This window comes from Tamandua tetradactyla, chromosome 10 (assembly GCF_023851605.1).
Source record: "Tamandua tetradactyla isolate mTamTet1 chromosome 10, mTamTet1.pri, whole genome shotgun sequence".
Lineage (NCBI taxonomy): Eukaryota > Metazoa > Chordata > Mammalia > Pilosa > Myrmecophagidae > Tamandua > Tamandua tetradactyla.
This window is the reverse complement of record NC_135336.1, coordinates 21,555,822-21,580,561: the sequence shown is the minus strand read 5'-3', so window position 1 is coordinate 21,580,561 and position 24,740 is coordinate 21,555,822. Positions and strand designations below refer to the sequence as shown.

Here is a 24,740-nt window from a genome sequence, read left to right as displayed (position 1 = left end):
TGATCCCTCTTTTGTGGCTGACTCTTGTACATTCTTCAGGCAGGTCTCAGCTCCTGTATTTTCTGCTGCCAGGCTGGGTTTCATGCTCCTCCTAGGAGATTCTATCACAGCATTCACCACCAAGCATTGCAATTGGAAAACCTCTCCCCCCCTCCCCCCCACATACACACCATGGTAAGTTTCCAGAGGACAGGAACAGTGCCCACCTTGTTCATATTCTGTACCCCCAATGCTTAGCACAGTACCAACACATGCCTGATAAACAGCTCTTGAAAGAAATGAGTGGAACCTCTACGGATCTCTGTTAACACTGGAATTCCCAAGAAATACTCCCCTCCACACCTGGGCTCTGTTGCTGAGATATAAAATCATGGGACCTGAATCCTTACGCAACTTTCCATGTTAAAGGAGGAGCGTCCTGCTGTTACCTGCCAGACTTCCAAAGATAGAAGACTGAGGCTGGAAGAAATGAAGTAGCCCATGAAAACATCATGAATCAAAGAGTCAAATTTGGAAGAGCACTGGAAAACTTGAGGCCAGTTTCCTAATTGTCTTGGTGGACCATTTTTTCTTCTGCCCCAGCCTGACTGAACCTTAGCCTTAGTCCTGGCCTGGCAAACCTTCTTTCTGCTCTTGGAGGGAGGAGGTCAGTACTCCACAGAGGTTTCCAGACTGCTCCATCTGAAGGCACACAAGTGCCGCTTTCCCCTGACCCCTGTAAAATCAGCAAGGCAAAGAGATCAGAGCAAACCTTTGGGAGATGCTTACAGAGCCTGAAGGTGGGTCTCACAGAATCGAAGGGGTCTGAGATCATGGAAATCAAAGGGAGAACTGGGGAACTAGTGCTAACAGGTTTGGATACAGAGAGGTCCCAGGGTCTATGCCTCTCTGGGGACATTTCTCTTTTTAGGTACTTAAAATAGACATCAAACCCTTCTGAATTCCCAAAATCAGCATTTACGTTCTGTCAAATGCTTCTCCTGGAGACTCAGGCTGTACTAAGCGTGGAGTGATCACCTACCCCATGGGCTCTGAGTAGAGTGGGTGCAATGGGAATCCTGGAGATGGAAAGGTGAATCTGACAGTCCCACGCTAGGCCAGGTCCCAGGCCCTGGGAGACCTGACCCTCTCCTCCAGGCATACACCTTCCAGTCCCACCCCTTCCCATATGTCCTCCAGACTTGTGGAAGAATATTAGTTGTTTTTCCAGAATTAGCACCTCTGGGCAAATTTCCTGCTCACATTCCCTTCATAGCAAAGGTTGTCATGTAAAAAGATATCAGAGGAACACTGCTCTTCTTGTTATTGCAAACACCTATTCCTAACCACCCCCAAGATCCAGGATGTCAGGATGGTTGCTGAAAGAGAAAGCTCAGCCTGCCTGGGCCAGTGATGTCAGTACTACTTGACTGGTGTCCTCCCTAGGGAGGATTCATCCTACCATTTAACTGGCTGTAAGAGATAGAGGGAGAGCTGGGAAAGGAGCTGGAAGTGGCAGCCTGGTGGGTGGTAGCCACAGAATCTCAGATGTAGGGGGAAGGAAGGCACTATCACTCCTTATAGACTGACACTTTGGTTGGGAGTACCTGGTAATTGGTTGCTAACTTTTAAAGACATTTACGGAAATACCCCAGCCCTCTCCCAGGCACCCCATCTTTCACTGTCAAACAAGTCTTTATACCAAATCCTGATCCCTCCAGCATTTCCTTCCAGCCCTTTGAGTCCCATCAGGATTTAACATTCCCCATGACCTGGAGAAAATGTTTAAAAGAAAGATGTGATATTGGTGAAACTCCTCATGAAAACTGGGCATTGCTTTTGATATGGAAGGATGTTTTCAAACGGACATGACTTTTGGTTTCAAAGAGAGACACATAGGGAAGTCATGGCAAAGACATCTAAAAGCACTGCAATCTGAGATGCTCCATTGTGATGACTGAAGCCAAAGCTACCAACATCGGAGATGAAGCTCAAGCCAAAGTCGGGCAGAAGATACAAAGGGATGTTCCAGCAGCATCATTTCCAAATCACAGAAGCATGGTAGAAAATCAAATAGTTTTATATACCTACTTAGGGGACAGGCACTTGGCTGGGTTCTGAAGTTTTAGGGATGGACCAGACCTGGTTCCTGACTTCAAGCTGCAAAAGCCCCCATATGGCTGCTCATCTAGCTTTTTCCTAAGAGCCTCAGCAACACAGCCTGAGATAAGGAATCCCAAAGTGTGGCATCCAACTGGTGCTGCCTCATCTCTATTTTCTAAAGTTTTTCTTAGGTCCCCTTGAGGCCTCCTTCACACAGGCAGCATGCATATCTTCCCTCACACAAAATGCCCAAGAACTTCCCAGGCCATTCAGATCTCCTCCAGGTGAAGTACCCTAGATCTGTCCCTGTGATTAAGGTCTCCTTCCTTTCAGGGTGGTTTTCTTCTGTGTAACCTAAACCATGCTTGCTGCAGCTTCAGACCCCTTCATACATCAGATGATGCAAAGGAGAGTTAGGTTGACTCACCCGAACTGAATCACTCAAAAGCAATCTATTGAATGCCATGATGCAGAGCTGACGAAGCCATGGGGGTCTACTGGATAAGGCCCCCCCAACACATTTGATAGATGAGGAAGTTGAGGTCCCAAGAGACAAAAGCCTTAGATTAAGGCCACGTATTTAGTTAGTAGCAGAAGCAAGCTCTTGGTCTCCTGGTTTCTAGTCCATGGCTTTCTTGCCATGCCTCGTGCCTCACTGTGAATCAGTTATCTGGAATTACAACAAGGGTGTTACTGCCTCCCTTCCATTTTGGATGCCGTCTCTCCTGGGACCCAGGCACTTCTCTCCTCTTCTCTCTTCAAAGGTAGGAGAGGACACGTGCTCTTGGGCTGGAGGAGAGGGTGAAGTGCTCCAGGTATTCAATTTCCCTCAAAAGGGAGAAAAGTAGCCGTGAAGGACAGTATTGGGACAACTGACAAAAGTTAAATATAGACTGTAGATTAGATACCATTATTGGCTCAGTCTTACTGTCCTGAATTTAATAATTACTATGGTTATGTACTTAGAAGATACACAGTGAGATATCAGAGGTAAAGAGCATGATGTCTCCAATTATCCTTATATATATAAAGGAATACACATAGAAAATGGTAAAACAACAGAATAAAATATAAATAATCGGTGGATCCAGGTAAAGGATATATGGGAGTTCCCTGTACTATTCTTATAACTTTTCTGCAAATCTGAAATTATATCAAAATAAAGGTATCAAAAAAAGTTCCCATTGAGAGGCATATAGCTATGTCCCTGGCAGGTCTCAAGATCCAGAGAAGCAAGCCAGCTGTCTCCCTCCTTCTCCCCCAGCTCTAATGGCAGTTGGACCTCAGCCAGTGCCGTCAGCCAGTCCCTACTGCCTTCTGTTGTCCCCCTTGTGGGGCTGGGCGGGAGGTATGGACTGCACACAGGCGTGGAGTATTGTAGCAGGAACACATAGGAGGGTTGAAAATCACAGCTCCACCCCTTACTAGCAGGAAAATGTATTTCCTGGGCAGGAAAATGTATTTCTCTTAGGCTCAGTTTTGTGTATCTGTAACATGGTATGGGAAGAACAAAATTGAGTGAGACCTGCTAGAAATGACATTGAGCACCTCACATGATGCTAGATGCATCTTGTTTCATGTGACCAGAGTCAGGTACCTCCAATATTCATGTTAGCAGTGGCACAGTCACTCCTCCCAGCCCCTGCCCCAGTGTTACCATTCCTATTCAACCCAAATACATTCCTCTCCTCCTTCCTAACCCTGCCCAGAGTTTCCTTCATCCCCAAATCTTCCCAAACTGCTCCCACCTTCCTCCAGACTTGCACTTTTGTTAGTTTTCTCTCATCCTGACCCCTAGGATGGGGTGGAGTGATTTGGCTTCTCCTGCTCGTTCCTCACTGCTGAGCAGTGGCTGGGCCTTCCCACAGGGCTGAGCACTGACACCTGACACATCTGACAGGACCAGGTTCTGAGCTGGGGAGGCGGGGGAGCACAGAGAGGGATTTAGCCATGAACCGTTTTGACAAAGTCACTCAGCCTTCCCTCAGCCACTGGCAGGAAAGACGGAATTCCTGGTTAGATTAGGTCCTTGTCAACCCTTGACAGAAATGAACACACAGGCACAGCCAGACCACTCAGGGACAGGCATCTTTGGGCTTTCATTTGGATCAGAGATGTCTGGGACTTGGGGTGGCCCTGCTAAGAGAAAAGGAAAGTTGCACAGGTAGGTAGATGGTCTGATTCCATTTCTGTGGGGGGGGAAAAACCCCAACCAGTGTATTTGCACATATATGTATGTGTGTGTGTATAAAACGCACAGCAAAAGTAATTGTGAATCTATTTGGGGAGGTGAACGGAAGTGGAGTAGATGAAAGAAGAGTTTCATTTTGTACTTGGTGTGTTTTTGTGCTGTTTAAATTGTTTAAAGAAGAATGCATTCATGTATAACTTTTGTAATGAATAAATAATAAAAATTATCCCCCAAAGTGAGAAAAGACCTAGGGTGCAGACCTCAAAATACTCCACTTCCTGTTGCGTCCTATCTCCTTCTCCAAGAAGGATGCTCCATGGAGTCATCCAGGCACCCTGGGAGCACTGCAGGTTCCTGAAGGACACGCACGCGTGTGTATAAGCAGGCGAGGGGCCACCGCAGTCACCCTGCTGATGCTGGCAGTGCCCCAAGGGTAGCAGGTTGGGGTGCAGAGGGGCTGGTGGATGGACAGGCAGGATACACAGTGGACATTACTGTCAATGGAGAGGACACACTCCCATTCTTTTGGGAGACGTTAGGACATCTGTAAAACCAACATGGAGCTCTGTGCAGGTAAAAGCAGTGAAAATCCCCCTCAGCAGTAAAGCAGTGTCTACTGGGAGTGAATCCAGTCATGACTTTGTTTGCTACAGAGATGAGGCACCTTCTCCTACCCCCTAAGCAGCAACACTGACTGAACCCCATTCTCTGTTCCCTCTTCAGGAATGCTTCTAGCTTCCACACTGCTCAGTGTCTTACTCCCTCTCCAGAGAGTGGAGATGGGTGGCTGAGATACTCTGGGGACCCTGGCAGGAGAGGGGTCCTGAGGCAGTTTCACACTGGCACAAGGAGTAGAGGCGACCCCTCCTGCTTCTCAAGACCAACACTGCACTCTAGAACAACTTCCACCATGAGTGTATACTGGAATGGCCTGGGAGCTTAAACACATATTGAAGCTATATCCCATATCCAGATACTTCGATTTCATTAGTCTGAGGTGCAGCCTGGACACTAGTGTTCTAAAAGCTTCCCAGGCAAATCTCATATGCGCCCATGGTTGAGAGCCAGGGCTCTAGAATATGATGATGACAAAGTTGTCATTTCGCTCCTCTAGGGCAGACAGCCCAGCTCCCCAAGCCTGCTCATTGTCTCCAGCTTGTTTTCTCCTTCACAGCTCTTCTCTGACCCCATCTCACTTCCCTCAGGATCTCACTGGAATGTATGCACCAGGGCTGAAGACAGGAGGCTGCTAGCCCCTCCCATATCAAACAGGGTACCTCCTGCTTCTGTCCCCAGGAGAGATGCCCCCCCCATGTCAGACCCTGAGTCACAATCATGGTGCTCTTCTATGACCCCTCCATCCTTTCGACTCACATTCTCCCATAACTCATATAGCATGGACCCAAGTAACCCTTTTGGAAAGTAAAGGATTAACCTGCTCTTACTAAGTTTTTCTTAGAATGGTTTATATATCCTCACTCACTCATGAAATACCCACTCTTGATGAATTCTGATTCCAATTCAGCTGCCCCTGACATACTGAAGGCTGAGCATCTCTCCCAAAGCCTGGCTGGTATATGTTCAAGGAACCCAAGTTAATCAATAAGAAAGTAAATAAGTGGCTTAAGGAAAAAAACTAAGTGACAAAGCGATACCTTATAATGGTATGGAAAAAGAAAAAGATGTCTTTGAGTTAATCAGTTAACTGGCTCAATTGCTTTTCTCTATTAGTATGGATACTTAAGAGACTGTCTTGTCTTGTTTATCTTAAACCATAGAAAGCGTTGGGGATGTTCGAGCAACTCTACACCCTCTGCTAAAATTGGGGATTTCAAAGCATGGGTCTGCTCACAAAAATAAGATCAATCAGTTAGTGCTGCAGGAAGACTTTTGTAGGCTCTGGGTACTTTTGCCCCTATGGGTCCCTTCCTCCACTGAAAAGAATATCAAAAATGATATTTTATAACTGCATTGTTACAAAATTGGGCATATTAATAATATGAATTAATTAAAAAATTCTTTTGAGCTAAAAGTTGACTTCTTTTTAATTTTAAGAAAAATTAAAACATTTTTGTGATTCCCTAAAAGGTATTATGGAGACTAGGCCCTATGTCAAATGGGTAAGTCAGCCCTTGGGGAAGCAGAGAGCCAACAGGTGGGAGACAGCTGTCCACATCACAAAAGAAGCCCCTTTCTCTCCTAGCTATTTATACCACAATCACAATTGGATTCTGAGATATTATAAGAGCATGCCAGGAGTCAGGTTCCACAACCCATTCTGAAAGACAAGAACAAGCCCAGTCTGGGCCCACGAGGAACTAGAGGAGGGAAAATGAGACGCAGAAATAATGAGGACACTGGGAAGGAGACGGTCAATGGCAGCAGGGAGGTGCCAAGTGCTGTGGGAATTCACAGGAGGAGAGAGTGACTTTCAGCTGAATCAGGGAAGACCTCAGGGATGAGGTGGGCTTCTGAATGAGATTTTGCCAGGTGAAGATGAAAGAAAGGTGTTCCATGGAAGAGACACTGGAGCAAAGGCTTAAAGGAAGGTACACAGGGGGAGGGTCAACACATATGAGGTGCTCAGCTTGGCTTGAGGATAAAGTAGGAGTAAAGGTACTGGGGGCAGAGCTCAGTAAGAGAGGCTGAGGTTGGAACAGGTGTTGGAACAGGTGTGCACGGTAGATATGTATAGGGCAGGAACATGCAAGCTGTTTGCTCAGGGGCCAGGGAGGAGTCTATATGGGATTAGGTAGGCCTGAGGACCACTAAATGTTTTCAACTAGGAGTGATAAGATCAGAGGTACAATTCAGAAAGGTCTACCTGGTGGATGGGTTCAGCTGGGGAGAAGTTAGGAGAAACACTGGAGTCTTGGTGAGAAGGGAAAAGGTTCTGAGTGAAGGTGAGGATGGACATGGATAGGAGGAGATGGATGCGAGAGGCTTGCAGCCCCACCCAGTCCGTGTCAAAGTTGGGGAGTGAGTGGGGGAAGGGAGACGTTGGGAAAAGGTCACCGGCATGGTCACAGGAGTTCACTGGGTTCTTTGGGACAGCAGTGGGAGCAAGAATTGGAGGAGCTAAGTCACAATGAGTGACCAGGAAGTGGGGTCTCTGATGCCACCCCTCAGTCCTGGGGCTCCCTATCCCTGGGATCTCTGCATAGTAAAGTTGAAACATAACTTACTCTCTGTTCCTAGCACAGGGGGAAGAGTGCTCTTGGGCCGACGAGATTTCATCTCAGGGGCCTTGGTGTTCTCACTGGCAGGAGCATCTGGAACAAAATAGGTAACAATAAATATCAGTCAGCAGCTCTCTAAGGAATGGAGCAGAGGGGGCACCTCAGTCAAAATCCCATCACAATCACAGTTACATGTGTGTCTCCATCCTCCTACCCCATTCTGTTCTGAGGGCGCTCCCTGCCTACTAGGCAGAAAGGAGCCTGTGGCCGCAGCACCAGCCTCCATAAGAGCACCAAAGAAGGAGAGTCTGCTTCACTGGGTCTTATAAATCAGGTGGAGAGAGCACAGTCACCCAGGCAAGATGGATGGACAGGCTATCCTGGGAGCTAGTGAGTGCTTTCCCTGCTGCAGCAGGCACTGGTTTCCAGAAATAACATCACTGAGGGTAGGTGGCAGGACTGGGGCAGACTTGTTGCTCCTCTGCTTCACCCTTTCCCCATCTCTTTTCTTCATTGGCCTTGACTCTTCAGGCTAAAATTCTGGATTTCCAAAAGCCACCTGTGTGGAGAGAAGCCTTTTGTACAGAGAAAGAGTAGACAAGGTTCCTGTACTTGGGCTTCCATCTGGAGGGGGCTTTCAGCCTCCGACTTCTCAGACTTCCCTTGGCAGATGGGCACCGTCAGTGAGACCTCTATCTCAGACACACTGAGCCTTGGGCTCACCTGGGGTCTGTGGTGGTTTTAAACTGTATGTACCCTGAGAAAATCATGTTCTGAAAGCTAATCCATTCCGAGTGTAAGTACGATCTTTTGATTATGTTACTTAAATTAAGGCGTGGCCCAGGGTGGGTCTTAATCCACTTACTGGAGTCCTTTATAAATGGGATGAATATGGAGAGCGAGAAAGCCATGGAAGCAAGAACATGAATGCAACAAAACTCAGAAGAGAAGGAAGAGACCAGCAGATGCCACCATGTGCCTTGCCATGTGGCAAAGGACCCAAGGATTACCAGCAGCCAGTCTGCAGGAAAAAAACACCACCTCGATGAGGCCTTGATTTGGGTATTTTCACAGCCTCAGAACTGTAAGCCTGTAGGCTAATAAATTCCCATTGTTAAAAGCCAACTCATTTTATGTTATTGGCTTTTGGTAGACTAGTGAATTAAAACCGGGGTCTTCTTTTACCCCTCCCCAAAGTAGACACTGAAACCTTCATCAGTTGCCCTGCTGGTTAGAATGGAAAAATGCTGAGGTGAGTGTGCAATTCCTCAGGCCTCAACTCACTCTGTCTTTCAGGTTAATGGAAAGAAGTGTGGGTGATGCCAAAGGAAACCCTCCCTTACAGGGCAGCAGGAAATGTCGCTCTGGGTGGGATGGTGGAAAAGGCCCTCACCGGGCCCTGCCCAAGGAGACAACTTTAGGAAATTACAGGGAAATCACCTGGGGACTTGGATAAGGAGCTAGCTGAACTGTTATCGCTGTGCTCCAGTAATTTACACTGACTTTCCTTCCCTCCAGAACACTCTTTGGGGACAGAGTTGGGAGGCGGCCTCCCCCTTAGACCCCCCTTCTTGTCTATTCTTTTCCTGCCCCTGAAGAGAGGGAGGAAGGAGGGGGTGGGACTTTCCAGCCAAGGCTTCAGCCACATTCCTGAGGCTTGGCTGGGAAGGAAGGGCCATCGCATGGTCCCTGCCTCCCAGAGAGGGCAGGCCTGGCAGCTAGCACAGACTCCTGGGGCGCTGGGAGTGGGCATGGGCAGCACAGAATGGCAGGGCTGGGGACACTCACCTCCCCAGCAGTGGACTCTCAGAGCACCCATCTGGTGTATTTCTCCTTCCATTTGAGATCTGGGTCCATTTCCTGCCCTAGAATGTGGATATGCCCACACAAATTCTCCCATGCACCATTGTTTCTGAGAGCCAAATACCAGTCAGGCTTGCTTCCCATCCTAATGCCTGCTCGCTCTCCAGTAACCAGGTATTCCAGGGATGGAGACCCTGTGCAGGCATCATCCCAGCTCAAGGGCAACTCAGAGAAAGTCAGGTGTCCTGTTACGGGCATCCAGGGCTGTGCTATGGATGTTCCCCTGCCACCTGCTCCATGAGGAATCCCAAAAGCCAGACCTTGTAACTGCAGGGATGATTAGCGCAGATGGTAAGCAGAACTTTCCAGCGGTACATGACAGGGGATGGGGGTGATGGAGCCAAGTTGAAGAAGTCTTTTAAGCAGCACTTGACATCCTAGCCCCTTGTCCCATTCCCCAAAGGCCTGTAATCCTTCTCTTGCCACTTCCTTAAAAGCAAAGGAGCCCAAGATTGTGAATAAGGGGTTCCTGCCATGTATAGCTAAGAATGCTGAGCCCCTGTCCTGGCTCCTCAGAGGGTGGCCCACTCCCCAGAGTACGAGGCTCCAAGTGTGGACATGGAGGGAGAGTCCAGTGAGAGGCAGATGATTTCCTTCTCTCACATTGAGTACTTTTACCAGGGATAACGGCCATTCTTATCTACAGAGAAGTCCTCAGTACATAATTATTTGTCAAGTCCCCTGGTTCTCAATCTTGGCTGCACATTAGAAGCACCTGTACCTAGGTATCTCGCCAACCATATCTGGGTTTAATTAGTCCAGATTAATTATTGACACCTGGGTTGAAATTCCTCGTCTCTCTTCTCAAGCTGTGTGTGTATGTGTGTGGGAAGGGGAGTGGCACAGAGAGGGTCTCAAGGACCATCAGGGACTATGCTACAAGACAGAAAAACTTATCAGTGCTCCCTCTTGATATATGGGATGGATCTAGGTGCTATAAACCTGGTTTATAAACTGGGCTGAGTCTACAGGCCACTTTATCCTGGGCCCTCCCTTCTTTTCTTCAAAACCAGAGGTTCTGACAGTCACCAGCGATGATTTTTAAACGGTGTGGCCACCAATATTGTGAATATAACTGATGCACTGAAATATATATTTGAATGTGGTTAAAGGGGGGAAATTTTAGGTTGTACATAGGTTACTAGAACAAAGTTTAAAAGCAATCATAGGACTGTGCAACACAGTGAAACCTATTGCAAATGATGGACTATAGTTAACAGTACAATTACAAAAGCGTTCTTTCATGAATTGTGGCAAACGTGCCATACTGGTTCAGGTGCTAATAATAGGATGACACATAGAAAATCTGTATTTTATGCAGATTTTAGGTTTTTCTGAGAACCTACAACTTCTTCAATGAAAAAAAAAAAAGGAAAGAATAAAGAAATGGGGCCACACTTTTGTTTCCTCCATTTTTAAGGAAGGGAAAGTAGGAGGTAGAATATTATAGATAATTTTGCATCTCTTAGCTTCAGCCCTCTCTTTGCCACCTTACCCTAGGAGAACACCGGAATATGAGAGAAATGAATAGTAAAAGGAGGATCAAGGTTGTTTTGCTGATAGGTCAACTGTGGCACAAGCAAGCAGAGGATGAGAGGCCCATTTTCCCTGGGTTACTGAACGAAGGGAGGCAGAGAGAGATTCTGTCTTAATTCATGTAGTATATTGGGCTTTGTTTCCATGTGTCATCAGAGAAGGGATCAAGAGATGAGGGTTCTAGTTTTGGCTTTGTCATCAGCAATCTTAGGATCCTGGGCAAATGGCAAACAATTTAAACTACCTTGTATCTCTATTTCCCCATGCATAGAAAGGGATGACATTTTCTCTAGCTCTCAGCATTTTGAGGCTCAAGGAAGAGAACTTGGACAACAGGTCTCTGGAGAGCAGAAAATAACCACTCACCTATTAGTTCATACCTCCTGTAGCCACAGGCCCTCTCCTCCTTTCAAATCTGCTTAACAATTCTCTACCTTCAGAAAGGTCTCTGTGACCCACCCCTACCCAAATGTTCCCTGTGCTTGGGTGCTGGCTTCACTGCATATTAGAGTCCACTGCCCTGTGAGGCTCTTAGCCTTGTTTTGAAATGTTCCATGCACCTTATCTTTCCATCTAATTTTGAGGAAAGGGGCTCAAGTTCCCTTTCAAGCCAGGCACATGCCCAGATCTGTAGCCCCACAGGGGTGGGCCTGAGTCCCCTCCCTCCCCATAGCCCACCCACCTCAAGCGCCAGCATCACAGGGTCCAGCCAAGGAGGCTGTGCAAGAACTCCGTGAGAACTGCAGCAAGAGTGGGCTGGAAGGATCAAGCACTTAATCAAAACCAGCTTTGTGCTCACAAGGCTGCCCAGGGGACAAAAATAATAGTAATAAAAAAAAAATCCAAGAGCAGCTTGTATTTTCTGTCTATTTTAATCATTTTGTGTTGAAATCTAACTCCATTGCTAGCTCTGGGCCCCAGGGCTTGATTCTTTGCCGGCTGGTTGTGCCCCAAAGTGTAGGGGAGAAAGACGGAGGTGTAGGGAAGTGGGGAGCCTCCGCACCAGGAGGAAAACATCCTTATCTGGACAATGCCTCTCCCCTTCCACTCTTGGACTGGCTCCCTACTGAAATCCTCCAGGGAAGTTTTTTTTTTTTTCTGTCTCCCCCAAAATGTTGGTTCCCTGGGCTCTGACCCTAGGCAGGGGCAGTGAGGTCTTGGGAGGCTGCCTGGAGGAGGGCCCCCAGCCTCCAGGAGCCCCGCTGTGGGCTGGATTCCAGACTCTCCCAGGATGGCCCATTACTCCCTGCTCCCTACTTTCTCAATGTGTTAGCTTAGTTAAGAGAGAGATTTCAAGTCAGAACCTCAAGCTCCTTTCACTGGGTCTGCTATTTGTAACTGTGAGTCCTTGGGCAAGTTTCTGAACTTCTTCTGAGCCCCACTTTTCTCACTAGGAAAACAGGAACAATGCTACTTCAGTAGAGAATTAAAAAGGAGTGAATGAGATGGAAAATAACAGCTGAAATTTATTGGGTACTTATTACACACCTGGCACTATACTAAGTGCTTTACACATTTGTATCAGGTTGAACCCTAGAGATTTGCTAATATTCAAGTATTTCTGATGTACAAAAATGGCAATTTTATTTCATTCAACCTTATGACTGTCTGTAACGATGTATAGAACAAATGTGAAAATGGGAGCAGACTTATGAGTATGGCATGAGGGTGGGTCAAAATCAACTCAGTGACGATCAGAACTGCCTGGTAGCCACAATGACAGTGGACTGCAGTGGTTAAGAGTCAAGGTTTGGGTCTGAATCCCCACCCAGCTAGTTATTAGCTGGGTGACCTTGAGCAAGTGACTCAGACTTTGTGTGCCTCAAATCAGGCTTCTGTACCTATTGCTCCCATAAAACTGTCTTGTCAAGGTCACCTCTATGTTGCCAAATCCAATGGCCAATGTTCAAGCTCATCTTACTCTACTCAACAGCAGTGTTGGACATGTTGGTCATGATCATTTGTTTCTTCTTGAAATCCTTATCATTTGGATTCTGGGATACCCCTTTCTTCTGGATTGCTTCTCGTCTCACTGCCCATTCCTTTTCAGCCTCCTGTGCAGACTCCTTTCTTGCCCCTACTTCTCAACGTTGGAGTAGCTTAGGACTCCCATCTCCATCCACATCCACACCTAAGAATCTCATTCAGTCCCAGGGCACTACGTGGTCTCTGTAAGCAGATGAGTCCACATAATCTACCTCCAGCCCTGACCTCCCTCTTCCACTCCAGATTCATCCAAACACCTGGCTAGGTGACACCCAGCTTGGTGTCTAATGGGCATCTTAATGTCACATGAACAAAACTCTTGATTGTTCCCCTGCCCCTGTATTCTGATTTCAGCCAGTGGTACCACCATTGATCTGTGAATAAACATTGAGTCACTTTGACTTCCCTTTCACTCTCTTCATATCCAAGTAGTCAGAAAGTCCTATCACCTCTACCATCAAAATATACTATGCATCTGATCATTTCCCATCTCTTCTACCACTCCACTGAGTCTAAGTTACCATCATCTCCCATCTGGGCTACAGCAGCCACCTTGACTGGTCTCCCTGCTCTCCTACTTACCCATCCTCTATCTAGACACCACATGGCTACCTAAATGATCCTTCAAAAATGTCATCAGTTCCTAACTGCGCAGTGCTATCCCATCACACTTAGAATAAAATCTGGCTTCCTTGTCATGGCCTGCAAGGCCTTCCAGATCTGGTCCTGGGTCCTCTCCAACTATACCTCTCACCCCTCTGCCCCTTGCTCATAGCTCCCACCATCCTGGCCTCCTAATTCTTCCTGGAATGCCTCAAGCACAGTCTCAGTTCTTGCTGTTACCTCTTTCCTCTTACTTCTGGGGCTCCTCATCTCACCTCTTCCAGGTCCATTCAAAGGTCTCTTCCTTTGGGAGACATACAGCAACCACCCTCTCTAAAAACAGCACTCTCTCCCCATTACCCTGCTTTACTTTCTTCATGGCACATAACATTAATTGCGATTATATGACATCTCTTCATCTGTATTATTGTCTGTCTCCCACTAGTATAAGACCCTTGAAAGCAGGAACTTTTTCTTTGTTCACTGCTTCTAACCCAGCCCCTAGAGCAGTGCCTGGCACAGATGAGAACTCAAATATTTGTTGAAAGGAATGGATGCCCATTGTAACGCCCTCTTTCCACAAATATGTGTGACCCTGCATGGTCACGAAGCCCTTGGGCTTACTGGTAGCTCAAGCTAAGCCCAGGCACCCTTGGCCAGGAAGGCTGGGGAAGGGAAGCCTGCCCTGGGAAGGGCCAAATGAGCCATGAGGGGTTATTCTGATTCCTATTTTGGGAACTTGTTTTTAAGAGGGTCCTTGTTTTCTCTTCCCTCACTTAGGTCTGACTGATTGGAAATTGGTCACTGAGGGCAGATATATTTATGAACAGACTTCCCAGCAGCAAAAGCTGTTATTAAGGGAGACCTGGATCTCTTAGAGAGCCATGGTAATTCACTACACAGCTGGACAATGTGGATCACAGAAAGGGTATAGGTTTTGGGACCACACCTGGGTTCGAAATCTGCTGTGGTGATTCACAGTGTGATGTACTGTGTAGTGTGGCAAAAGGGTGACTTTGGGATCAGAGGTATTTGGGTTCGAACACTGAACCTACTACTTACTACCTGTGTGACCTGGGAAGGCTAGTGGCCCTTGTTGAGCTTTGATTTTCTCATTGAGAAAGAGACACTGCACAGCACTGTAGAAACTAAAAATGCAAAATACCTCAGAGTCTCTGGCAATGGTAGGCATTAAGGGTCACTCCTTCTGGGTGGGTCTTCTGGCAAGTTCTTACCCACTCAAGGCTTCAGATCCCTTCCGCATGGCACAAATTGATACTTGCCTTATGCCAAGCTTGGAAAGAAGGATGGTGTGACCATAAAATGAAAAATATACAAAAGTGCCTTTTTTATTAGCAGAGACCCACAGCATCATTAAAATAGGCCGATATGCTACAATATAAAGGTTACCTCCCTTTACCTTTACTATTGGAGGGAAGCAGCAGTGTGGATTATATAGAACTGCCAACGAAACAAAAGTCATTTTTATGAGGTCTTGAAATACATCATGTTGACCACAGATACATGGTCTTTTTTTACCCCCTACGATCCCAGTTTCATTCTTCTTCTAAAAAAATTTTTTATTGTGGTAGCATATATATAACATAATATTTCCCATTTTAATCACTTTCAAGTATACAATTCAGTGCACATGTTTGCTCTTAATGGTGTTTGCTGCCTGCTGATAGTGACTGTCAGGGACGGGCACCAGCTCTGCTGAGTGGCAGAGGAAAGTCAGCCCCAAAGCAATGTGAGCTGCAGTCCCCACCCTCAGTGGAGAGGGGCCTGATGCTCCCTGGGAGAGATACAGGACCTGTCCTATTTGGAGGTCAGAAAGGCAGCTGCAGACGGAAAGACCCCACACAATGACTGGACTTGAAAATTCAGTTATGGTTACTCGTTGGGGCAAATATTTCTTCAAATATTTTGATTCATGAATCCTTCTGAGAATTTGATTAAATGTCAGTTGCTCTAAAAATGCACTAATTCACATACACAAAAATATTGCCTATAACATCAAAGGGTGTACAGATCATTTGGGATCACTAAGTTAAAAATTACTACCTTGGAGAGTGAGGAGAGCTAAGAGGACTAAAAGAACGAATAAAGAAAACTAAATCAGCTGGGGTTAAATCAGCTGGGGTGGAGCACAGGTGGTAAAGCGTGCAGTCAGGTGGCAGGAGAGCAGCTAACAAGACTACTATTTATCATTTGCTTGGATATAGCTCTTGATGGAGAAATAAAGCTAAATGTGGCAACAAGTCCACCCACCATGCAGGACACTAACATATCGCCACATATAGCAACAGGGAAAAGACTGGGGGTAGAGGAGCCGCCCTTTTTTCCTTCGGAAATAAAATAAAAAAACAAAACCAAAGAGTAGTTAACCAGGAGTCAGTCCTGTTATCTCAGCTGGTTTCCCTCTATCACTTTTCTAGCTCTTCTCCCAAGACCCAGCTCCTAATTTGCAGCCTGAGGCTAAACCCTGCCTAGGCCCCTTCCGAAGAAGGAGAGATAAATAATGATGGTCATTAAGATTAGTGGGAAGAGCAAGGGAATCTACTAGGAGACCATCTGGGCAAACAAAGCCCTTTAAGTTTGCAGAATGAGTTCCCCAAACCTTAAAAAAAAAAATTGCATTCTGTGGAGAAAAAGAAAATTTCATTCTGAAAACAAAGTTTGGCTTTAAAAATAAACCATTTGCTATTTCTTGAAAAGGTGCTGAAATTTTGCAGATAAGGAGAACGGATTGTTGCCCTGCCTACCGTATTACTCTGCATGCTATGGTAGCATCCCATAGCAGATAACTTCATTAGCAGGCTGGGCTTCCTTATAGATAGTGGCTGCAGTCAGCCTGGACCTCAAAAGAGCTGTGGGGTTGTTAGAAGTATGCTTATGGGGTCAAGTTCCTGGGAAACTTTTTTTTTAACTGCAGCACCTGTATAGAAAGAAGCAGGTGGACTCGGATGGGTAATGACAGCCAGGTGAGGGGGCACTCACACAGCAGCAACAGACCCTGGGCCAGAGCCTCCAAACATGTGTCTCAAGCATCCTCGGAACTGACCATAAACTTTGACCCATCAAATCTGCTTCAGAGCCTCAGTAGCAAATACAGTCACAGAACTCCAGGGAGACACACACAATATACTATTTAAGCCTTTTTGTTGGTTATTAACAATTTAATATGCATTGCTATTGGGTTTTTTGGTTTTATTTTTAAGAATTTCTTTTCTCTCTCATTCATCATGTACAGATCTCAATTTTGTGATTAGGGAATCACCTTATGAAATTCAGAATGGAGACAAAGGTTCTCCATCTCTCGGAAAGGTGGTGACGCAGGTTAGGATGTTAGAATTCAAGGGATCATATTCAGTAGTCAGAATGACAACAAAGTTGGTTTTAGAGGTGTCTTCTATGGACACTAGTTTTTAAATGCATCACCGATGGTTATTAACCAGACATTTCAAAGGTAAGAAACTACAAACTACATTTTTTGTAGTTTCCCCAAACTACATTTTTTGACAGCTGCAGGCAAGTATAGAAATAAAAAGAAAAGTCTTGGGATGCATTCTGGCCTGGCTGTTCCCTAAATGGGCAAGAGAACCTAATGCAAAATGGACTTCTCTCTGGGTGGATTTGGCTTTCTCATCCGTAAAATGGGGATGTTAGTCTAAATCAACACAAGGTTCAGACAACCTCCGGTTCTGTAATTCTAAACGCTGCATGCAGGAGAGAAAGAAGTCACAGATAGACCACCTGCATTTCTCTGGGACAAATCCGAACTCCTCATGCCTTGCTCCTGCGGCTTCCGAACACGGAAACCCCCTCTCAGACCTGGCAGGCCTGCTCCATGTCTCACGTGACTCTTCTCTTCCCTCTGGTGTATTATTACTACTTTTTTCTTTCGGCATGGACCCTCTACCCAAAGACTCAGCCCCCAACTCACCTCCATGAGAAAGTCTCCCCACATGGACCCCAAAATGCTCCCTGCTCTTCACTGGTCCTCTTAGGACCCAGGCTGGGCTGGTCCTGCCAGCAATGACCCTTGTTTGTTGCGGCTTGTAAAATGCTTTGTAGTCCTTTTCCTGTGGGTGTGTCTTTTCTTCTCCAGCCCTGTGCCCTGGTTTCCCTGGTTTCATGCTCAACACGGTTCTGCATGTGGGGATCAGGATTGGGAAGGGGGGATGATAAGGTGTCCATCCCCTCCTGCCAGCGGGGAGAGGAGAGGCAGGAAGAGGCCACAGAGGGTGGTCAAGTAGAGCTGCCAGCTTCCTTCCCGTCTTGTTTCTGCGTGATAGCTTACCCACAAAAGGAACGCTTTGGGTGGGGAAGACAGTCCTGGATGCAGTTCCTCTCAGGTACAGGGAAGGGGCCGAGACACGGGACCCTGCATTTGTGTGGCAGTGACTGGTGGGCACAACCTACCGTCCACGGTGACCTGGCAGGAGCACTCAGCCTGGCCAGCATCGTTCTTGGCTACACACTTGTATAAGCCTCTGTCCTCGGGCAGTGCCTTCTCGATGGAGACGGAGCAGAGTGAGCCTGGGGAGGAAGAGGAGGAATTACTGAGTGGTCCAGAGGTGGGGCACCTCAATGTCTGCCCGGGCATCTGGAGCATGGCAGGTGAGTGTTATTCTCGTGGGCAGCCTCTGGGAGTCCAGAAGTCAGCGGCACTGAGGGGATCAAACCTCTCTCTTCCTTTCCCAAAGTGAAAGCACTTTCTGCTGACAACCCACATCCCAAATAACTGATCAGTAAATATAACAGCTTCTGCCTTTGGGAGCACCCAATGCCATCTAAGACGCAGATGGAGACAGGCCTGTATACTGGGACATCACCGACAGAGACTGAGGCACAGGTTTACCAACCTGCAGTTGGAACCACGGCAAGTGAGGGGCCCTGTCCAGCTTACAGCAATGCTTCTGGGAGTGTGTCTTGGAAAAGGGAGTTCTGAGCAAAGAGTTGAGCAGGGGAGGGCAGGACCTTGCGCAGCAGAGGGTCTGGCCTGTGGGAAGATCGGCTGTGAAGAGAAGGTGATGTATAGCCTGGGATTCAGAGCTGGTTTTTCAGAAACGGTGTCCAAGCCAAAGAATCTATGGCCAACGAAGGGCACTGTGGGGGGACAGGCGCTTTGGAGCTGCCTCCCTTCAGGGCAGGGTCTCCTGGTCACCCAGAGAGGGGGGGGCATGACCTTCTTTCCCACAGACTCTCATCTGGGGGGACCTCGTTGGAGGACCCTCCTCAGGGTGTGCGGAGAGGCCAGCTGAGGACTGTGCCTGCCGGGCCAGGCAGGAGGTCAGCAGTCTCCCAGTTCCTGCCTTCAGATACACAAACAAGGCAAAAACATGGCACCCTGCCCAAAGCTGCCCCTATTGTCACGGCAGCACAGGAAGGAGGGCATCTCGACAGAGCCAGGGGCATATGTGGCCTGCTGCCTGGAGCACTGGCTTCGGTCAGCCCCTACCCCAGCCTCCCTGCCACCCTCACAAGCCCTTAGAACTGGGAGGGCAGAACTTCGGCATCATGGTGTGTGTGGCATGATAAGCAGAAGGGGGGCCGACAGGCACTGTTCCCAAAAGGGCCTCTGATCTCAGAAAGCACGCACACCGCCACCCCTCCCACTGAAGGAAGCAGAGGCTTAACCAACAAATAAGGGATACTCAGAAAGAGGAAGGGTGGCATCACTTCTGCCCAGAGAACCTCCTTAAGGCTGGAAGAAAAAGTAAAGGTGTAACATTTCCCTTTACTCCTCAGTAACATTTTAAACAGGGAAACCTTGGTCCTACAGCTCACCTGGGGGCAGGAGAGCTGATTTGCTCCCCACCCCCTCCACCCTCTTCAGGCCCCTTATCTAGGCCCTCCCCTCGGGAAAGACCTCTGCTCTCCCACGGGAGAGGGCGATGGGCCCGGATCTCTTCTCACCGTGGTTAGGAGGGAGGAACTGTAACAAAAGGATTTAGGATGGAGTTTTAGGAAGTCCTTCACGATAGAGAACTGTGAGGGCTGGGAATAGGGGAATGAGGATAATTATCTTCTAGAGAAAGAGATTTCCATTCATCTGGGAGGGCAGGAGGAATGGCCCCAAAACTCAAAGCTTAGGGGAACCAACCCCATTTTCCAAATTTTCCTCAGTCTGGGACTAAGGCTTTGGGAGAAGATATCCCATTCCCAAACACATCCTGCCCAAATCCTTAGTTCTCTTTCACTTTCAGGCCCCCGGCTGCCTTCCAACTTACACCAAAATGACAAAAACTGCAAAGATGGTAATGATGCCACTAAGGAAGAAATAGAGCATTTAGTTCACAGCGCCCACCCCAGGCCCCTGCCTTCCCAGCCCTCCAACCCCCAGCTCCCCACCCGCATCTCCACCTCTCCACCCACCATTCCCATGGCCTTCCCGGCCCACCCCTTCCCCACCAAGGGGAAAGCATCAGAGCGGGCAGCTTCTCCAAGGCACCCAAGCCCGGACCCCAGGTCACCGGCAAGGGCTGGGGGAAGGGTGCAAGGCAGGCTCGGAGGCTCAGCTACCCCAGATGAAGAATCTGGCATTTCCTGTGGGACAGCTCATTCCTGACCTCCAGCAGAAAATCCTTTTCCCAGAGTTTTTTTTGAGAAGCCTCAGCCTGGCAGGGAGTTTTGAGAGAGGTGATGGGGGGATGGGAAAGGTCACAACAGAACCAAGAAGCCAATGAATGGCGAGGCTAGGACTCGCCCGGCCAGAGCCCCTCACAGCCCACGGTCTGAAGCCTCCCCTATTTTTCTCCTTTTCTGAGTCTGGGCAGTGGGGAGGAAGGAACCTAGATGATGTGGGTGGTGGCAGGGAGCAGCCTTCTGAAGCCCGGAGGCTCTGCCCTGCCCTGCCCTCCATCAGCAGCATCTTCCTGATCTGGCCTTCCTGGCAGGTCTGGTTCAACAGGGCAGTTCCTCTCCAGGTCATCTTCTCAGGGATGATACCCTCATCGTGCCCCCCCAATCTGCCCCTCCCCCAGCCCTAGCTGTCCTCTTCTATGCCCTGAGCTTACCTTGATCCAAGCACTTCTCATAAGGCCATTACTGAAACCCAAGCCTGTCTCCCACACTAGCTGTCTGAGGGCAGTGGCCATTTCTATTATGAATGCTTTTCCTGAGCCTGGAATGCAGTCACAGTTAAAAAAAAAAAAAAAAAAAAACCCAAACATTTGCCATTCTGAGAATGACAAAGGCCCATTTCTGGTAGAATCTATAGAAGTAAAACAATGAATACTTAATCAAATATAATGTGGAAAAGAAAATATAGTTTTTTAAAAGGAAAAAAGTTCCTAATTTGACAGAATTCTTCAAGTCAATTAAGCAAACAACTAAAGGGGTTACAATAGTGGCCCCACATGTAGTGGCTGCTGCATAAACCCTCGTGCTTTGTAGGATGAACTGATGCAGGTTTTGAAAAAGCCTTCACAACATTCAGCATTGAAGGCAATTAAAAATGAATCACCAGTTGACAACAACAGCAACAACAAAATGAATCCTCATTATCAGGTTGTTAGAAAGGTTTTGCCAGGAAGAGAAGCCTGGCTCGGAGGCAGGAAACAAAGCATAGAGACAAAAAAGCACTTCTCAGGATAAGAGACTCCTAGCAGCACAAAACTCCCCTACGCTTAAACCACAATCTGCATCCCTACCCTCTGCCAGGGTTTGCAGAGTTCTGCTGTGGGTCTAGAAAGGGCCTGGGATGCCCACCCTACAACCTGCGAGGACCAGGGGCCTGTTTCTGAGGGCAGGGCCCGCCTGGAGCACTCTGAGCGTCATCTACTCTGCAGCCACAGAGGATGCAGAGAGAGGGAAGATGCCTCCATATGTCTGTCTGTCCCTCCAAGAATTACAGTTAATGCTAATCAACTGCAATCATACCTCTTCTCTTCTCAGCACTAACTGGAGGTGGATGTAGTCCTGTTTTGTAATATGCTTACTACATGCCCTACTCAAGCTACAGACATCAGAGACTCCCTTCTCTCCCAAAGCCTATAAGCAGAGACTCCAATAGCAGTGGGGTGGGTTACACAGAGACATGCATATTGATGTGCAGCAGGGTGAGCACAAGAGTTTCTTGTGGTCAACAACAGGTGACAATGGCCTGAGAAGGCATCCTCACGGAAGTGGATCTTGATCTTAGATTACAGCAGTGGAGGGAGAAGGGCTCCAAGTCAGGGAGCCAGTTTATCCAGAGGCAGGGGGAGGGTGTTGAGGAAAATGGGGGGACTTGCTGAGTCAATCCTTTATCTTCTCCTACAAACAACCTCAAACCACCAGCTTCCTTATTTCCCCTGTTGGCAGGACTGTGGCCCTAGTCACCCAGATACTGATGCTCATTTGTCTTGACTCCTTCTTCATCAACTGCCTCCCTATTCCTGTTCCAAGCCAGGAACCAGGTTCTATTAATTGTGTCCTTGTTTCTTGAGTGGTGATTTCCTCTTTATATTCAAAGCTGTCTGGTTAGTCCAGGCCTTATCACCTTTCTCCTGAGTCAATGAAAACCTAAAAATCTGGCTTTGTGTACACTGCTCCTCATTCAAAAATACCTGGCTCCTTATGCTTTCAGAATCAAGTTCCTTAGTCTGATATAGCATGAGATATATACATATCACTCCTCTCAAACTCAGCCGATTTGTACCCAGGGGCCAGAACACGGTGTGAACAGGCCTGACTTGCTGCTGCCCCACTGCCTGGAAAGCTCACCGCCTCCCTCTTCCCTGCCCTCCCTCTTCCCTGAGGGTCTAAGCCCCGCCTGCCTCAGAGGCTAAGATGTTCCAGGGGGGTCTAGCTCTTTCACCACCTGATGGTTCCTACGGTTCCTGCACTCAGCTCCCTCTCCTCCTCCTTATAAGAGTCTAACACTTGGCTGGTAGAGTTTCATCAAGAGAGTGTGTTCTCTCTTCCCAAATCTTCTGAGAGAAGAGTCCCTCTTGGTTCTCAGAACACCCTTCTCCCTGCAGTGGGACCTGATGAGGTGCTAAGTGATCCTTACGAAGGATCCCCATTTGAACACAGAGCTCTTGAAGGTTTGCAAAGTGGAACTATAGAGAAGGGATGATAGACAGACAGTTGGGCTGGTATTTTGAGATAAGGTACTCTTCCTTAAGTGTGGCAAGAATGGACAGGGCTGTTTCAAGGTCCGCTTCTTCCTCTGCAATGAAAATACCACAAACTTATGGCCCAGGGTATAATACCTGGGCTGCAACCTTTTAACAATTTTAACAATGATGATGAATAAACAGGCATCAGCATTTTCCTTTGTAGACAATGTTCTTTGTGGGCATGTTAAAGGATTCTCAGCTGCCACAGTATTTTGTCATACTAATGAGAATTAAGGTAATATAGCAAATATAGCTAAATGGTCTAGTCTCAGCACCTGCCATCGAATCTCAGCTCTGCTACTTACCAGCTGTGCAATCTTGGGCACAGTACTTAACTTCTCTGTTAAGGAGTATTGTAGTAGTTGTTGTGAAGATTAAATGAGTGAAAACTGTAAGATGCCTAGGACAGTGACTGTCATATGTTATTTAAAAATGCAAGTTGTTTTTACCTATCAAATGAGATTTTTAAATACTTTTTTAAAAGTATGATTTGGAGCTGTCTCAGCAATCTCCTCCCACCCACACCCTAACCCCCAATCTCTATTCTTTCCTTGTGATAGCTTCCTTCCCATCCTGTGATTGCACTCCTAAATGATTTCTTGTAATCATTTCCTCTTCCGCTGCTTTGGACCTTAAGAATGGCTTTCATGGGAGTTGATACTGGAGTAACTGGGTCTCTGTGCCTTTTAACACTCAGTGAATGGCAGATAAAACATACTCATGGCACCCTGGCATAGGCAGTCAGCATCTTCTCTAATAGCCCAGGTACATTCTTGCAACCAGGGCTGGGGTTGCCTTACATTGCTTGGTTGAGTGGACTGTGGCTGCTGGCAGTTCTGGGTTTGAACCCCATGCAGTTCCAAAGCAGCTGCAGGCTTTGGGCACTACCCTCCAGCTGCCTGAGCCTCAGTTTCCCTGAGGTTGGTGCACCATGGACCTCAAATCTTGCAGGACCATGTGAATGAATGTGTCCCAAGTACAGGGTCTGCCTACCAGCCATTGTGTCCAGAGAGAGATCACTATAGGTAAATTAGTATAAGGTTTTGGATCAGTTTTATCAAGAGCTTTCCAACATGGTGAGGCCAACGAGGGCTAACAAAGAAAGCTGTGGCATCTAGTCCCTCAGATATCTCATCCCACAGGGTAATCCCCTATACCCATCTGTGTGTGTACTTCAGGGCAAGGGGATGAACAAAGTGACTTCTGCAGGACGAGCCAATCTGGGGCCATCCACACGAAAATGTTACTGTTTCAACAACACATTTGCAAAAAAAAAAAAAAAGCATTTTTCTCTTTCTCCTGGCCAATTTTTCCTCCACTCCTTCAGCATTTAGGTCCAAATGTTCCATTGTTCCAGATCTGCTATCTGAGATGCATAGTGAAGAGAAAGAGAAACTTCATGTGAGCTGAGAGGACAGTGTTGCCTCCAAGTGCTTCATTCCAGCTTTTAAGAGGAAGGAAGGAAGCATAAGGGGTGAGGGAGGGAGTGGATAGGGTGCAATCACAGGATGGGAAGAGGGCATGTACAGTGGGAAGAAAAGAGTTTCTCCCATTTCAACTGGTTTGGATTCACCAGGATCTGTGCACATCAGTCTTCTGCTGTGACTGCCCCCAACCCCCAAGATCCAGAGCGACAAGTGTCAGCCTAAAATACAGGCAGGACCCTGTTCTAACCTGGCAATCTATCCCTTCGCTGGCCATCAGAGTGGGGTGTTGGGTGTCTGCTGGCCTTGAAACTACCACCCAGGCTGGGCATTTAAAAAAAAACACTTCAAACCAAATTGAGGGTCTGGGAAAAGTACCTTTCTCACTCTCATCTCTTCTCCATGTAGGAACTGGCTTATCTGAGAACTCCAGACCCCAAAAGGCCACAGGTAGCAGGATCTAGAGCCCCCCCCTTCTCCCCACCACCCAAGAATGTGAAATACCAGCAAACAAAGTCTCATCCAAATTAGGAAACAAGCAGCTCTGTCTGCCTGTGAGTGCATGCAGTAGGGGCTGTTTTGAATTTTTGGCTCTCCCTTTCCCACAGGCCCCTTTAAACCCACAATGTTATTAAGACTTAATTTGCAGTTGACCCCACATCACAGTTTTGTGCCATTCCATCACTGCACAACCTTCCCCAAGCCTAAAATGCTGTTCCTAGCTCAGAGCCCCAAGCTGGCTCCAGCTTCAGTACCAGCTAACTTC

At 47.5% G+C, this 24,740-nt stretch overlaps 1 protein-coding gene across 4 annotated transcripts in view; it reads right to left on the bottom strand.

Annotated features, from left to right (window-relative positions):
• The window catches only part of MYLK (myosin light chain kinase), a 318,148-nt gene that overhangs the window by 54,329 nt on the left and 239,079 nt on the right, over window positions 1-24,740 (bottom strand). For 3 of the 4 annotated variants that reach the window (XM_077118124.1, XM_077118122.1, XM_077118123.1), the window contains 2 exons: window positions 17,866-17,982; window positions 7,459-7,545 (listed from right to left, as the gene is read on the bottom strand). In XM_077118124.1, the coding sequence (XP_076974239.1) occupies window positions 7,459-7,545; window positions 17,866-17,982 (204 nt within the window). Of the gene's footprint in view, window positions 1-7,458; window positions 7,546-17,386; window positions 17,595-17,865; window positions 17,983-24,740 lie in introns of those variants that run through there. The other variant, XM_077118125.1, reaches the window with a different exon arrangement.